General features: G+C 49.0%; 1 protein-coding gene across 1 annotated transcript in view; it reads left to right on the forward strand.

Annotated features, from left to right (window-relative positions):
• Window positions 1–13,332, forward strand: part of SCPEP1 (serine carboxypeptidase 1) — a 28,024-nt gene extending 14,692 nt beyond the window's left edge. Inside the window, exons 7-13 of the mRNA XM_054585446.1 lie at window positions 1,236–1,273; window positions 1,752–1,880; window positions 2,461–2,554; window positions 3,449–3,562; window positions 5,934–6,071; window positions 8,013–8,176; window positions 12,558–13,332. Coding sequence (XP_054441421.1) covers window positions 1,236–1,273; window positions 1,752–1,880; window positions 2,461–2,554; window positions 3,449–3,562; window positions 5,934–6,071; window positions 8,013–8,176; window positions 12,558–12,620 — 740 coding nt within the window. The 3' untranslated portion in view covers window positions 12,621–13,332. The remainder of the gene's footprint in view (window positions 1–1,235; window positions 1,274–1,751; window positions 1,881–2,460; window positions 2,555–3,448; window positions 3,563–5,933; window positions 6,072–8,012; window positions 8,177–12,557) is intronic.
• The last annotated feature ends 1,954 nt before the right edge of the window (window positions 13,333–15,286 follow it).

Raw genomic sequence — 15,286 nt, forward strand, 5'->3', positions numbered from 1 at the left:
AACCATAAAGTTGAGTAGTTGTGATAGAGGACTGCAAAACCAAGAGTATTTACTGTCTGTCCCTTTAGAGAAAGAGTTTGTCAATTCCTGGTCTATATCAAGCAGGGAGTATGATGCATTGGAGACTTTCAGACAGTTTTCTATTTCCAGAAACTGACATTGGCCTAAAGGTGGACTGGAGAGCCAGATGGGTAGGTAGGTTCAGGAGGGCCTGGTATGCCTGCATTTCTCAGGCTGTACTGAAGAATACCAGCCCAGTGAGTTGCTATACAATGGCTCTGCGGTCAAGTAAGTTTGGAAGTATTAGACTCTGGCTCCGCCTCCTCCATAGGCACACCGAAGGCTCTGAGAAGTCCCACAGTAAAGAATGCATTACATTTTGCATAACCCCAAAGATATTTCACCAAAGAATTTTTTCTTTTAATACCTGGATTAAAATTTTGCAGAACCAAGGTTATTCAAAACATATGTACTTTGAGACACTTGGCCTTACGTGACCAGGGAAGGCTTTCAAGCAAAGGAGGGGTATATTTAAATGTTCTTTACAACGTAGGATCCTTGATGCTGTGTTGGCTGACACATCTTTAACCTGGCGTCACGGTGGTAGTGAACTTGTCCAAAGCCAGCGCCACTGTTCTCTTTGAGGACACACGTTGTCTTACTCATATTTCTCTCTTATAAAGCTCCCTACTGGCTTCAGACCCTTTGTAAATCCTTGACATATTTGTGGGACGGAAATGAATTGATTGGCAGTATAGCCACAGACATTTGAATTATGAAATCATTCCTTAATTAGCAACTTGGCAGAAGCTAGTGTCCCCAAGTTGGAGGAGCAAGCAGGAAGCAGAGCAGGAATGTGAGGGCGGGGAATATTTCTGCTGTCAAAAAGCCTCGAAGTCGGCAGGTGAGAGCCTCCACTGCATAAACACAGCCTGCCTGTGGGGATGCCATCGCTGGCTGTGACTCACTCACTGGGCCGGTATCAGGCCAGATCCATGTGCCATTAGCCCTGAGTCAGCACAGGCCCCCACACCCTCGTCCCACCTTCCAGCCACGGAGACAGCACATGGGCCCTCGTCCACATGGGCCCTGGGCAGTGAAGGAGCCTTTCAGTGGAAAGCCACTGGGTTTCTTGCTCCTGGTTCTTTCCACTTTGGGAGGGAGGCCAGTTAGGTTTTCCTTTGGAAGGATGGAGCCATGATGGACTGACTTTCTACCTATGTGATTTCCTTTAGATGCGGTGCTCTCTTGGGGACCTTACCTGTACAGCATGGTAAGTGCGGGGGGGCCTCCTCTCTGCACCCTCTGCTGTGAGCAGTCCAGCCAACCTCTTCTGGCTCTGTCCTAAGGAAGGACAAAGCTAGTTGAGTGTACTGGGCGACCCTGCTCCTTAGGGACTTTTAGTCCATATCATAGGGAGACCCTAAGCAATAGCTGGCCCCGGGGACAAATTTAAAGAAACATCAGCACAGTTACCGCATTTCTCCAGGTTCAAGAAACACAGTTTTTTAAAATCTCCCCAACTTTTATTAAGAAAATGTTCGGCTATGCAGAAAATTTGAAAGATCACTGTGAACATCCATATACCACCATCTAGACTAGGTTAACATTTTGCTGGGTTTTTTTCATAATAAATATATGATTTGTGACAGACACTTTCATATGTAAGCTCCCCTTTCTTCTTCCCACTCATTCCTTTCCCATCCCTAACTATAGCAAAACCAGATTTGTTTTCTTGATTTGCATTGCAGTCTCTTCTCGATGACCAAGGTCTGGCAGAAGTGTCTGAGGTTGCAGAGCAGGTCTTGGATGCCATAGATAAGGGGCACTACAAAGAGGCCACCCAGCTGTGGGGAAAAGCAGAAATTGTCGTCGAACAGGTAACATGGTAGATGCTTGGGGGCCAGCCCAGGGGTTTTTGCCCATGGAAGTAGGACCTCTGATTGGTTTTGTCAGGATCAGGGTCTATACCGAGACTCCCCAGAAATCATGCTAAATGATAATCTGACATGTATGAGTGACAGGGTCAGAAAGCCACCCAGGCCTGCAAGACTTGCTTGTCCCTTGACTGAATGTATGGGTTCTGTGAGAAATGATATGTCTTGCAGAGGTGAGTGTTTGGGTCCCTGGCAAGCAGCATTCTGACCCCGGGGAGCCGGAGGGAGGAGAGCACTGGCCGCGGACTCGAGTGTGCAGCACCCTCTGCAGCGCGTTCTCCCTGTACGTGAACACACAGGCCCCTGATTTTCTCCTGCAGCATCTGAGCTTCTCTCATGAGCTGCTCACTAGCCGCAGGAGGCTGAGCTGGCCGGGCCTGCCAATATGCATTTCTTTCCAGTCCGAGCAAACTTAGGAGAGAAAGCTGTCCTTGAATAAGATGGATGGCCAGGTGCTTTTCTGTTTTGCAATACTGATAATGGAGAAAAAGAAAACAAACAGTCGAATGTACTTCTATTTCAGAACACAGATGGGGTGAACTTCTATAACATCTTAACTAAAAACTCTCCCATGTCTGCAATGAAGTCAAGCCTAGAATTTACCCAGAGCCACCTAGGTGAGTGAACCTTGAAGTTGCTAGACCTTGTCTCCTCTTCTCTGCAAGAGGAAACCAATGTCCTTATAAAAGCTTTATTTTATTTATTTATTTTAAATTATAGTTGACATACAATATTATATAGGCATACAATGCAGTGATCCAATATTTGTATACCTTAGAAAGTGACTACCACAGTGAGTATAGTAACCGTCTGTCGCTGGACTACAAAGTTTTATTGATGTATAATTTACATACCATGAAATGCACCCGTTTTAAGTGTCTATTCAGTGGTTTTTAGTACGTTCACAGAGTTGTGCAATCGTGACCATGGTCTAGTTCTCGAACATTTCCCAGATAGATCCCTCGTGTCTGTTAGCAGCTGATTCAGCCCCAGGCAACCTCTGCTTTCTGTTTGCCTAGACTTGCCTTTTCAGGACATCTCGTAGAAGTGGCATCATGCAGGAGGTCATTTTTTGAACATCTGGCTTTGAAGTTTGCAAACCAGCTTCTGCACACTGAGCTACAACCTCAGTCCTCCTGTAGGCTGGATCAGCTATCTCTCAGCTGCCCCAGCTTCGCTGTGGGTGCCAAATTCTGGCATCTTCCCACTGTAAGAGGTGGATAAAGGCTGCAGGGGCCCTCTAGAGTCTGCTCTTCAGCTGATTTCTTTTGGCCGTGCTGGACAATCTCCATGGCCCCAAAGTACTTAAAGGGCAGCAATCAACACTAATAAATCCTCTCCACTATCAATGTGGTTCTGACTTTCTTGCTCCCTTTGGGGCGAATCAAGGTGATGCTTTTCATTTTCCAGCTGAAATCTTCCCTCTTACCCGCCGCATCCCCAGCAGCTTGGAGATGTCCTCTTGGTCTCGCCTGCACTCCTTTGACTCACTGTGCACCAGTCTCTTTCAGTTCACCTTTACCAACGCCACGTGAGACACCTCAATCGGGACGACTTGTATCAGCTCATGAATGGCCCCATCAGAACGAAGCTCAAAATTATTCCAAAGAATTGCTCCTGGGGAGGTAACTTACATGACCTAACTGCCACTTGGAGAGTTGGAAGGAGGCAAAGGAAGGGGCAGATTCAAAGGCCTTCCTTTGTAGAACGGGATTTGTTGGTTGTGATTAACATGTCAGATTTGGTTCCAAGTAAGGGGTTGGTTGCGGGAGAAATAAAGTGGTTGGTTATGAGTTGATAACTAAGCCAGGTGAGAGTATGTGGGCATTATCACACTCTTCTCTTCACTTTTGTATTAGTTTGAAGTTTTCCCCGATAGCAAATGGAGATTTAGAAAAGCCACGGCCAACCCTGGCCAAGTTAGTGCCGGTTAGGAGTCAGTCGGTTAGTGCTGTCCCAATACGCCAAGGTTGTACATTTGATCCCTGGTCAGGGCACATACAAGAATCCACCAATGAATTCATAAATAAGTGGAACAATGAATTGATGTTTCTCTCTCTCTCTTTCTCCCCCTCTCTCTAAATAAATAAGTAAATATAAAAATAAAAAAATAAAAAAGCCATGCCTAAGGCCACAGTTGGTCACAGGTGTGACTTCAGACAAAGGCCTTTTTGGAAGGCTTAACCAGTTCTCTGTGTGGTCCAAGTGTTCACTGCATTCTGGCCTGAAGGCCATAGCGAGGAACTGTCGGGGTCCTCAGAGACCAAGGTCAGGTAAAAACCTTAGGTAAGTTCCTGTTCGGTCCTATGGAAAGGCTGGGAGCAAGTGGAACGCCCAGGCTCCTGGAGGGGAAGCACTCCATGCTGAGGAGGGGTCCCTCTGTGTCTGAGAGATCCCGAAGTTACAATCCGGAGGTTTTCTCGGGTGGCCCCTTGAGAGCTGCTGCGAGGTTAAGACTTGGCTCCGGCCTTGGCTTCCTTGGGGGTCACGGGCCATCCTCTCAGCCCGCCATCAGCAAAGGACTCGTCCTGGACTTGGTGTCTTCATTTCCTCCTCGCTCCTTAGAGTTTTCTAGAAATGAAGAAAAAAGTTAATTAGATCAAATAAAAAGAATGTGGTGTCGGAGCTGCAAGGGTCGAAAATAACTGTGGGATGTGTCACGGAGCCGAGAGGAGAGAGGTGTGAGCAACCACAGGAGGCCAGGGCCTGCTCAAGCCCCAAGGAGCTCATGTTTTTAGCCCGACTCATGTCTTACCCTTATGGCCGTGCTTTCCGGGCCCAGCGTCTGTGGTGATAGGGACCCTCCCTCTCGGCCCAGCGTGGCTGGACAGGCCAGGTGACTACATTTTTTCAGATGATGCCTAATAGAAAACTCTCTGGCTCCAGACGTGTCTGTGTATGGTGCGGAAAGGACCAAGTGTTCTTGGCCGATACGCCCAGTGTCTTGAGTTCTGGTTTGTGGTCAAGCCTACGTAGTTCGGAGTCAGCCAGGCCTGTGTTCCTATCCCAGCTTGCCATCGACTAGCTGTTTCAACCTGGACGTGTTTCTTAGCCTCTCAGAGCCTCGTTTTCTTTATTGTACAAGTTAAGAGACTTAAGGGACCTTACCTCCCAGGGTGGTGATGAAGAGGAGATGAAATGTTGCTTATAATGTACGTACTTAGCATAGTGACGGGCAAATAAAACTGTAGCCACTATTGTCATTACTGTTTAGGATTGTGATGATGGTGTGGCGGTCAGGAGGCCAGCGGGAATGCTGCACTGGCCATCTCCTGTCGCCTGGGCCTGGTCCTCCACGTAGCTTCACTCATGGCCAGCTCTGAATTGGCCTGGTTTACCACTAGGGTAGCCCCATTTGTTCAGAAATTAAAATTGGGTTCCAGTGTTGCTCAGGAAATGAGGAAGACTAACTTGAACCCTGAGAAGACCAGCCTAATGAGTATTTTAGTTTGTTTATTTTTTGAATCCTTATCCGAAGATACGTTTATTGATTTGAGAGAGAGAGAGAAAATGTGAGAGAGAAACATCAATCAGTTCGTTCCCATGTGCACCCTGACCAGGCTTTGAACCCACAACCTAGGTGTGTGTCTTGACCGGGAATAGAACCCGAAACCTTTTCATGTACAGGACGATGCAACAACAAGCAGTGGAGCCACCTGGCCAGGGCCCTGATGAGTATTTTAGAGACTCCTTATTCCCCTGGGCACTGACCACCTCTAGATTTCAGTTCCTCCTTAAAAATGCTGTTGCTGCTATCGCTGCATTTGAGAGAATAGAGCACGCATGCTGTTCAGGCTTCTCTTCTGTGTGACCAACTCAGGACATGGTATCCAGGCTGGTCGGTCCCTGTTGGTGAAGCGTCTGTCATTCAGACTTCGTTAGGCACTGCATAGGGCTTACCTATGGGTGCCGAAGCCCAGGAGGACCTGGGCTGAAAGACGTCTCTTGTTCTGGCAGATTCTAAGCTGCTGCCTCTTTCTGCTTCCTCACCCGTAGGCCAGGCTGACAGCGTCTTCCTGAACATGGAGGAGGACTTCATGAAGCCTGCCATCAGCATCGTGGACGAGTTGCTGGACGCCGGGATCAACGTGACCGTGTATAACGGACAGCTCGATCTGATCGTGGACACCATGGGTAGGAACCCGCTCTGAGTGGCACGTGGAGGTGCTGTCCTCGGTTGAGCAGGAAGGGAGCTGGCCTGGGGGCTGGTGACATTGAAATGCTAGGAAAAAGATCATTTGCTGTTGTATCCATCCACTCCTGACCGTGACTCTTGGAAAATGGCAGTTGCTTGAGGCTGTGACCCCTCAGACAGCCACCCAGCTTTTGAGGCCCTTAAGTATAATTTAAAAAAAGAATGACATCTACCCCCACCACAAAAATAAAACAGAAGACATTTTTCCGACACTTGGACAGCTGGACTATTTAATTGAGGGAAAACCTTGCAGGGTGAATTAAGACTAAACCCTAACGACTCTGTAAGCCTGAGAACCCAGGGGAAGCGGTCTTTGGGGAGTTGGGGTCACACTGGGGACTGTCACTGCATGCCCACTTCTGGGTTCAGTAGGGCCACAGAGAAGCACAGAGGCAGGTTCTCAGCAGGCTTTCGAGGCCCACAGTCTGGTGGGTGCAGTGTGTTCCTCAAAGTCAGCAGGACTCAGTATTTTTGTGACTTGTTAGCCCGACACACTAAGGACAACATGAAAAAGTTCTTTGTTTCTTCTGTAAACTGCTTGGGTCCTCCACATTTCCATCTCCTAACCCTGGGACTTCTCAGCTCCTGACAGCTCTGTCACCTCCAGACGTCCCTGATTTCCCTCCTGAAGAGCAGTAGGAGAGTTAAAGCTGGTCGTGCTTCATGGTTCTTGGGCTTCCCTCTGACTGTCTGGGTGCCATGAAGAGCTTGCTAAAAAGGCAGAATCTCAGGCCCCACCCACACCAACTGAATTGGAGTTTGCATTTTTACAAGGGTGAGGTGCTTTTTAAAAAAAAATTTGTATATATTTATTTTCAGAGAGGGAACAAAACATCGATGTGTGAGAGAAACATCAGTTGGTTGCCCCTCACACACCCCTTACTGGGGACCTGGCCCACAACCCAGGCGTGTGCCCTGATGAGGAATCGCACCAGGGACCTTTCAGGTCGCAGACCAATGCTCAGTCCACTAGCCAGGGCTTTGCTGCCTGTTTTAAAAAATTTTGTTACGTTTATTGGGATGGCACTGGTTAATAAGATTACATAGGTTTCACGTGTCCTACTCTACAACACATCACCTGTGCGTCGCGCTGTGCGTTCACCCAGAGTCGAGCCCCCGTCCGTCACCACGTGTATGACCGCCTGAACCCTCCTCTGCCTCTCGCCACCCCTTTTCCCTCTGGTAACCCTCGCACTGGTGTCTGTGTCTGTGCGGTTCTGTTTATTTCTTGCTTTTAGTTTGATGTCCCACATGTGAGTGAAACCGTATGGTCCCTTCACTCTTCCTCTCTGACTTATTTTACTTAGTATGGTATCCTCAAGATCCATCCTTGTCACAATGGACAGTATTTCAGCTTTGCTTATGGCTGAGTAGAATTGCATTGTATATAGGTACCACATCTTCTTTATCCAATCATCTGTCGAAGGACATTTGCATTGTTTTCCTGTCTTGGCCACCAGGAATAATGCTACAGTGCACATAGGGGTCATATATCCTTATGAATAAATGTTTTCAAATTTTTGGGGTATAGCTACCCAGAAGAATGGTTGCTAGGTCATATGGTAACTCTATTCTTAATTTTTTGAGGCACCTCCGTACTGTTTTCCATAGTGTCTGCACCAGTTTACATTCCCACCAGCAGTGAACGAGGGTTTCTTTTTCTCCACAGCCTCTCCAACACTTGTCATTACCTGCCTTGTTGATAATAGCCGTTCTAACAGGTGTGTGGTGGTGTCTCACTGTAGTTTGGATTCGAATTTTACAAGGGCGAGTTTTATGCATATTATTGTACTTTGGGAAAAACCAGATTATAGGACCGAGATTTTTTTTCCTACTCCACCCAGCAGTTTAATGCCAGGCCCGTCTGTTTCTCTTGCCAGGTCAGGAGGCCTGGGTGCGGAAACTCAAGTGGGCAGAGCTGCCCAAATTCAGTCAGCTAAAGTGGAAGCCCCTGTACTTAGACCCTGTATCTTCTGAAACGTCTGCTTTTGTCAAGAGCTACAAGAACCTGGCTTTCTACTGGATTCTCAAAGCTGGACACATGGTGAGAAAGGGGCTGCTTTTGCTCCAGACTTTGAATCGATCGTTCTGAGAGTGAAGCCACCGGCTGTCGGTTATGTGTGGGCGCCCGGCCTCAGTTGCTTTTACACGAAGTGCTTTGGGATTGGGAGCGTTTCGAGGTCTCTTAGAAAATTCTGCCATTAATACCTCATTCCTTTGAGTCTAGAAATTCTCATTTAAAAGAGTAATTCCTTTTGAGAGAAGTAAGCTGGGCTGTCTGTCCTTTGCTGTTGAGTTTAAATGAATTTAATGTTACTTCCCTCTTAACAGTTTGTCCTGAAGGAATGCATTGCCCTAGGGGAGGAGGGAGAAAGCATCTGACATTTTCAGGAAGTGAAGACTGGGGCTTGGCTCTGTGAAGCCAGTGCGTGGCCCGTTCTGCGTGACTGCCTTCCAGCAACGTTGGCTCAGGGGCTTCAGAATTTCAGCCTCAAAGAGGCTTTGCCTGCGAACATGGGCAGGGAGGCTGTCACACTCCTGCATTTGCAGAGCCAACTGTCTCTTTTTTTTTTATTTTCTTAAGGTTTTATTTACTTATTTTTAGAGAGAAGGGAAGGAAGGGAGAATGAAAGGGAGAGAGACATCAGTGTGCGAGAGAAACGTCCATCCGTTGCCTCTCACAAGCCGCCTACTGGGGACACGGCCCTTGACCGAGGCCTGTGCCCTCACTGGAAATCACACCGGCGACCTTTGAGTTCACGGGCAGTGCTCAGTCCACTGAGCCATGCCAACCAGGGCGCATGCCCTTTCCCTCACATCGTAGGCTGGCTGAGTGGTGAAGGAGGTGGGGGAGGGCTACACCCACTACTCGCACGCACGCGTGGGCAGGCACACGCCCCTGCCAAGGTGCCAAAGGGAGGATCCCAGGAGGCAGGAGGGCCCAGCTGCCTCCCTCACAGTTGTGCTTTGTTCTGGCCACGTGAACACAGGGTCTCTCTTCCCCAGACTGCGGTTTCCCACCAGGTATTAGTTGAGAGGGACATTAAGGTGCCCCCTGGCCTGCCCGCCCCCTTGGCTCCATTGTGCTCAGGACACAGTCTGCCTAGGGAACGGGTGAGGGACAGCCGTCCAGCTGGAAAGCGGGCCCAGGGGACTGGCCTTAAAGCTCCGCTGGCACAGCAGGCTCTCAGTGCATCTGCTTGGATGGCCGAGGAGGTGCTGAGAGATCTCGGGGGCACCACAGACACCTTCTCACAGGCTACTCCGTAGGGGTATTAGTGGTTCTCAGATGGGGTCAGCTTTGCCCCCAGGGACTTTGGCAATGACTAGAGACCTTTTGGGTTGTCACGGCTTGGGGGTGGGTGCCCTGGTACCTGGGGGTAGAAGGCAGGGGTCCTGGTAAACACCCTACCGTGCGCAGGACGGCCCCAGCACGGAAGCCCGCGCAGCCCCAGTACAGGTCGTGTCAAGGCGGAGGGACCCCGGTGCAGAGGAAGGGGAGCCGGGGGGCTGACAGACCCGGCCTTGCAATATACGTGAGGCATCGGGCCACAGTGTGTTCTCTTTTTTCAATTCCAGTTTCCTTGTAACGCTATTTTGTATTGGTTTCATGTGTGCAGCATAGCCGTTAGACAATCATACACTTTTTACAAAGTGGTCCCCCCGAAATTTCCAGTACCCGCCTGGCACCAAACACGATTGCCGCCCTACCGTTGCCTGTGTTCCCTATGCTGTGCTTTCCATCCCCGTGGCTCTTCGGTCGCTGCCAGTTTGTACTTCTCAATCCCTTCACCTCTGTCACCCAGACCCTCAACCCTCCTCCCCTCTGGCAACCACCAGTCCACTCCCTGTCTGTGACCCTTAGTTTCCTCTTAAGGAGGTCCCGAAAGTCAAGTTGAAAAGTTTTAAGAGAAACTAAAGTTTCTCTTTGCTTCCCTTTATTCATTGGACACCATTTCAGGGTCTCGTGACTGCTAGTCACCGTGCTAGGTACTGGGAGTGCACGGGTGGTGCACCCACCCTGTCCTTAAAGGAGCCCCAGCATGAGGGCCAGACAGACAGACACCCTAATGGATGAGGTGAGATGCTAATGCAGGGGTTGGTCCAGGGAAGGGAGCCCAGCCCAGGCTTGGGGCCCTGGAAGACTGGGCCTGGCGCAGTCACTGGGAGGAGTTAGCTAGGTAAACAGGAGAATGTGGGAGCAAGGAGACCAGCGTGTGCAGGTCCAGAGGAGCCTTCAGACAGCCGAGGCCTCGGGAGGGACACCGGGCAGAGATGAGACGGAGAAGGGAGGCTTTGCACGGCATGGTAAGGACCTCAGACCTTGCTTAACAGCAATGGGATGCCATTGAGGGGTTTTAAGCAAAGTTGTAAAATTGCTAGATTTGTCTAGAAAGATAACATTCCAGCAGCAGAGGACACAGGACAAGACCGGAGTAGAGCACCCATTTAGGAGGCTTTCATGGTATTCCAGAAGGGAGAGACATGGCAGAATGTAAGGGAGAATGGACAGGACTTGGTCGCTCCCTGGAGAGCAGCCGCATGGGATGCCCATTAGGCAGCTGAATATGTAAACTGTATGTACGTGACTCTGCAGTCAAACGTGTGTCCTTGGAGGCAGATGTGAGAGTCGAATACGGAAAAGGCAGGGGCAGGGCCCTGGGTACACCCGTACTTAAGGGATAGGAGGCAAAAGAAGGACCCCCCCAAATGAAATTTGAGGAGGAAGTGGCCAGAGAAGTAGGAGGGAGACCAAGGACATGTGGCATCCTCGAAGCAGAGAGGAGACGGTGATGTCAGGTGCTGCTGGGAAAGACAAAGGACTGAAATGCGAGGAATAATTTGGGTGCACTGATGTCTTCCGTAATCACTGCAAGCATTTTTAGTGAATAGCAGACTCTAAAGCCAGCTTGGAAGGTTGGAGTGAGTGAGTGAGCAGTAAGGGAGAGAGGACAACAACTTCCTTAAGAAACGAGAAGGGCCCCGACTGGTGTGGCTGAGTGGATTGGGTGCCGGTTCGATTCCCGGTCAGGGCATGTGCCTGGGTTTTGGGCCAGGTCCCTGGTAGAGGTCTTGCGAGTGGCAACCAATCAGTGTTTATCTCACAAATCCATGTTTCTTTCCCTCCCTCCCTCCCTTCCCCGTTTCTAAAAAGAAATAAAATATTTAAAAAAAAAAAAGAAAAGGAGACCAGAAGGAATAAAATAATCTGAAGAGAAAAGTAACAAGGCAGCAAGACAGGGTTAGGAGGGCTCTTTGTTAGAGCGCGTTGTGTTTTAAGAGCACAATGCTGTTAAGAGCGGGGTCTCTGCAGAATCGGGCAGGAGGGAACAGAGGGAGGAGCCAACCTCGTGCTTGGTCTCTTGGTCTGAACTGGAGTTCAGACCCATTTCCTCTTGGTTTGTCAGAGAAAGAACAAGAGATCAGTTGGGGGCAGCCTTAAAATAGCTCTTGGAGACTGTTATTAAATCATACCCCATCGACTTCCCCTTTAGGTGGTTATGTTTTGGTAAGCCCCACCATGCCTGGGAGGCCCAGGTAGGGGAACTGGGGACAGTGAGTGATGTGCCGTAGAGAATCATGGAGCCGTGGAGTTTCGGGACTTGGGATCCTTTACTCTCTAACCCAGTCTTTTGTGGAGGAGAAACTGAGGGCTCTGCCCCTCCCCCTCTTGGTGGTGTGTAGGAAGTAGATTTTTTTTTTTTTTTTACAGGAATTATTCAGAAACTGTAAGGGAGAAATGAAACAAAGTTTAATACAGTACAAAAATAGGGGTGCCACCCACAGAAAGGGTCATGTTTGCTTGTTTATATCCCTTTACAGTTTTGCTGTTAGCTTCCCTCTTGGGCCGTTTTTCTACGTCATTTCCAGTCTCCGATGCTTCCTACACAAAGAATCCTGTAAAACAGTGGTCCCCGACCTTTTTGGCACCAGGGACTGGTTTCATGGAAGACAGGGTAGGGGTGCGGAGGGTGGGGCTGAGTACCAGGAGGTGGAGCTCAGGTGAGCTTCACATGTGGCCTGGTTCCTAACAGGCCACAGACCAGTGTGGCCCAAGGCCCGGGGGGTTGGGGACCGATGCTGTAAAACATTTGTGGAGTCTTCTCAGGCTGGGTCCTGGCTCCATAAGCAGAGCACTTATGGACAAATCAAGAGATCAGCCCCATATGAAGAAGGTCCTTTCCTAAAGGCAGACTTTGGGTCCCCTGCCACCCAGCGAGGTTGGGGCCCAGAAGAGCTTTTGTCTGGCACAGTGGACATTTCACAGAAATGACCGCCTCTTTAAGGGATGCACCTAGGTGCAGCTGTCCCACCAGGCTGCTGTCACAGAGTGGGCACTCTTCTGGGTCTCGGGATGTCACTCGTGAGAACCCAGCCCCAGGAACAGAACCGGGAGCACTAATTTGGACACTGCTTGGTTCTAGGTTCCTTCTGACCAAGGGGACATGGCTCTGAAGATGATGAAGCTGGTGACTGGGCAAGAATAGGATGCACTGGGCTGGAGGCGAGCTGCTTGGCCTGGGGGCGCGGAAGCTGAAGGGAGCGCCGCAGAGCTGCGGGGAAGCCTGATCCCCCCCGCCCGCAAATCTGACTTGGGCTGTGGTTGCGAAGGCTCCTGCCAGCTTCCGCCGAGAACAAGCTCACCGCCTCTGTGGCAACCGAGAAAGCATTTCTGCTTCTGCAAAAGCCTGAGATTTTTTTTAATGGATTTGTTTTCATCAAAATGAAGGTGTTGAATTATATAACTTTTATTATAAAAGCAACTTATGTGTTTTATATTAAAAAGGGTGGGGGGAGGGATGGAGGCAAACAAAGAACAAAATAATTACCTATATACTCCCTTCCCTAGGATACACACTTACTAACACTGTAGTGTATATCTTTGGGAGTGTTGTTTTTGCTATAAATACATTTTTTTTGCAAAAATTTAATCATTATTTTACTGTCTACTTTGTTCACACATCAGAATGTCATCAACACCTTTCCATGTCAATAAATGTCCTTGTATAACATTTTTAATGGCTGCTGAGAATTCCATTTCATTGATGTACCATGATTTATGTACCAAATGCCCAACTGTTCCCCATAAGCAATTTTTAGTTTGTTACAAACAGTCCTCTGGTAATTCACCTTGATCGTTATATTTTTATGCACATCCTCATTATTTTCTTAAAATAAATTCCTAAATGCATAATTGTTTAGTCAAAGGATTCCTACATTTCTTTAAAATTAAAAGGATGCGTTCAGGACTTTTACATTTTCCTCGTGGCTCAGGGGTCTATGTAAGGAATTTGATACCTTCCACGATGCCATGGAAAGAACATTACCTGCTCTAAGTTGTGGGGCTGAGATTCTGAAAACCGAACTAAGTCTGTTCCTGCGGAATGTGGGGAAAGAGGTAATAGTTACACCTTCGTGACCTGCCCCTTTGGACCTGAGACTAAAACAGGCTTCCTCAGGCAGAGGCCCTGCACACTTCCCCGTGGTTCGCCATTGGAGAGAGAGCGAGTGAGCATCTGTGTGTCCTTGGACAAGGAAGAGCACGAGAGGACACAGCTGGATCCCCAGGACTCTACCGACAGACACCGCTTCTGCTGGGTATCGTTTGCAGAAAACAACTTTCGCTCTGAGTGTAACCAGTTGCTATGTCTCGTGAGTCCCTCTGGCATTGACTTACAACAGAAATTGAGTTCCCAATCTCAAAGGGTCTCTTTTGTTAGAAGTTTAGGATATTGGTTGGGAAGGAGTGCAACTGTGAACATTAGGATGGGTCATTTTGGCAGATTTCAGTGAAGCTAGGGACCTCAGACGTTTTTTACCCCAAGAGGCAGCCCTTCCATCCCTTCCTGAGAAGGTTAACCTCTTACCGTAAGAGCCTGTAACCAATACCCAGATTTGCCCAAGGCTCCTCTTCTGGCTGCATTACATTCTCTCAACCCACGCCCATGCCTTCATAGGAATTCCCTGTGATCAGTTGACTGAGGAAGAAAGCCTCAGGCTTGGTTTACAGAGAGTTCTGCATCATCCGCACGCATCACCTGGAAGTGGACAGCTGCGGCCCCGAAGCCCCTCTCTGAGGGAGCCCTGACCCGTGGCGGTGAAGGGAACCCCCAGCGGGAGCAGTGCACCTCTTCATGTGCCAGGCAGGAGAGATGGCCGGGAGGAAAGAGTCTGCACCAAATCATGGTTTGGCTGGGTAGTTGGACTGGGAAGGGACATGACTGGAAAATCAAAAGATCTCAGGAAGAGTTCGTAAGGGCAGACCTTTTTTTTTCCCCCACTAAACTATAATTCACATTTTTAAGATTTGTTCAGATTTTTTAAGATTTTATTTGTTTATTTTTAGAGAGGGGAAGGGAGGGAGAAAGAGAGGGGGAAAAACATAAATGTGTGGTTGCCCAACTGGGGACCCAGCCCTCAAAGCAGGCACGTTCCCTGGCTGGGATCAGACCAGCCCTTTGGTTCCCAGGCCAACACTCAATCCACCAAACCACGCCAGCCAGGAAGACCGACCTTTCTGAAAGGCAGTTTGAAAATATTTGTGTTCTGTTTGAAAGCTCACCAAAGGGTAGAGGAAGATTTTAACAATCAGGTGTATAAGATGACCTGTCCTGTAGACCTCGGTCAGCAGCTCCTGTGGACTCATGTACAGTGTGGTCATGGCGACAGCAATGAGCTTATGCATGGGCTCGGCAGCACACACGCTGTGTTCACCAAGGCTGACTTGGCTGAAGCCGCTGCTGGGCGCCCAACCTGCCAACAGACAAGACAACACTGAGCCTCTAATATAGCACCGTTGCCTAAATGGACCAACCGGCCACCTAGCGTTAGGTTGATTACCTTGGACCACATTCATTATGGAAGAGGCAGCAAGTTGTTCTTACTGGAATTGACACTTGCTCTGGACATGGATTTGTATTCCCTGCCCTCAGTGTTTCTACTAAAACTACCACCTGTGGCCTTATAGAATGTCTCATCTACCATGATGGTATTCACAGCCAATGAAAGACAGCAGTAGGTACGTGCTCCTGGAGTTCACTGGTCTTGCCATGTTCCCCATCATCTTGAAGCAACTGCCTTGACAGATGGTTGAATGGTTTTTTGAGGATTCCGTTACAGTGCCAGCTAGGTGGTGACACCTTGTAGGGCTGGG

Source organism: Pteronotus mesoamericanus, unplaced genomic scaffold (assembly GCF_021234165.1).
Source record: "Pteronotus mesoamericanus isolate MK-2021 breed Mesoamerican mustached bat unplaced genomic scaffold, CSHL_Meso_final contig_84, whole genome shotgun sequence".
Lineage (NCBI taxonomy): Eukaryota > Metazoa > Chordata > Mammalia > Chiroptera > Mormoopidae > Pteronotus > Pteronotus mesoamericanus.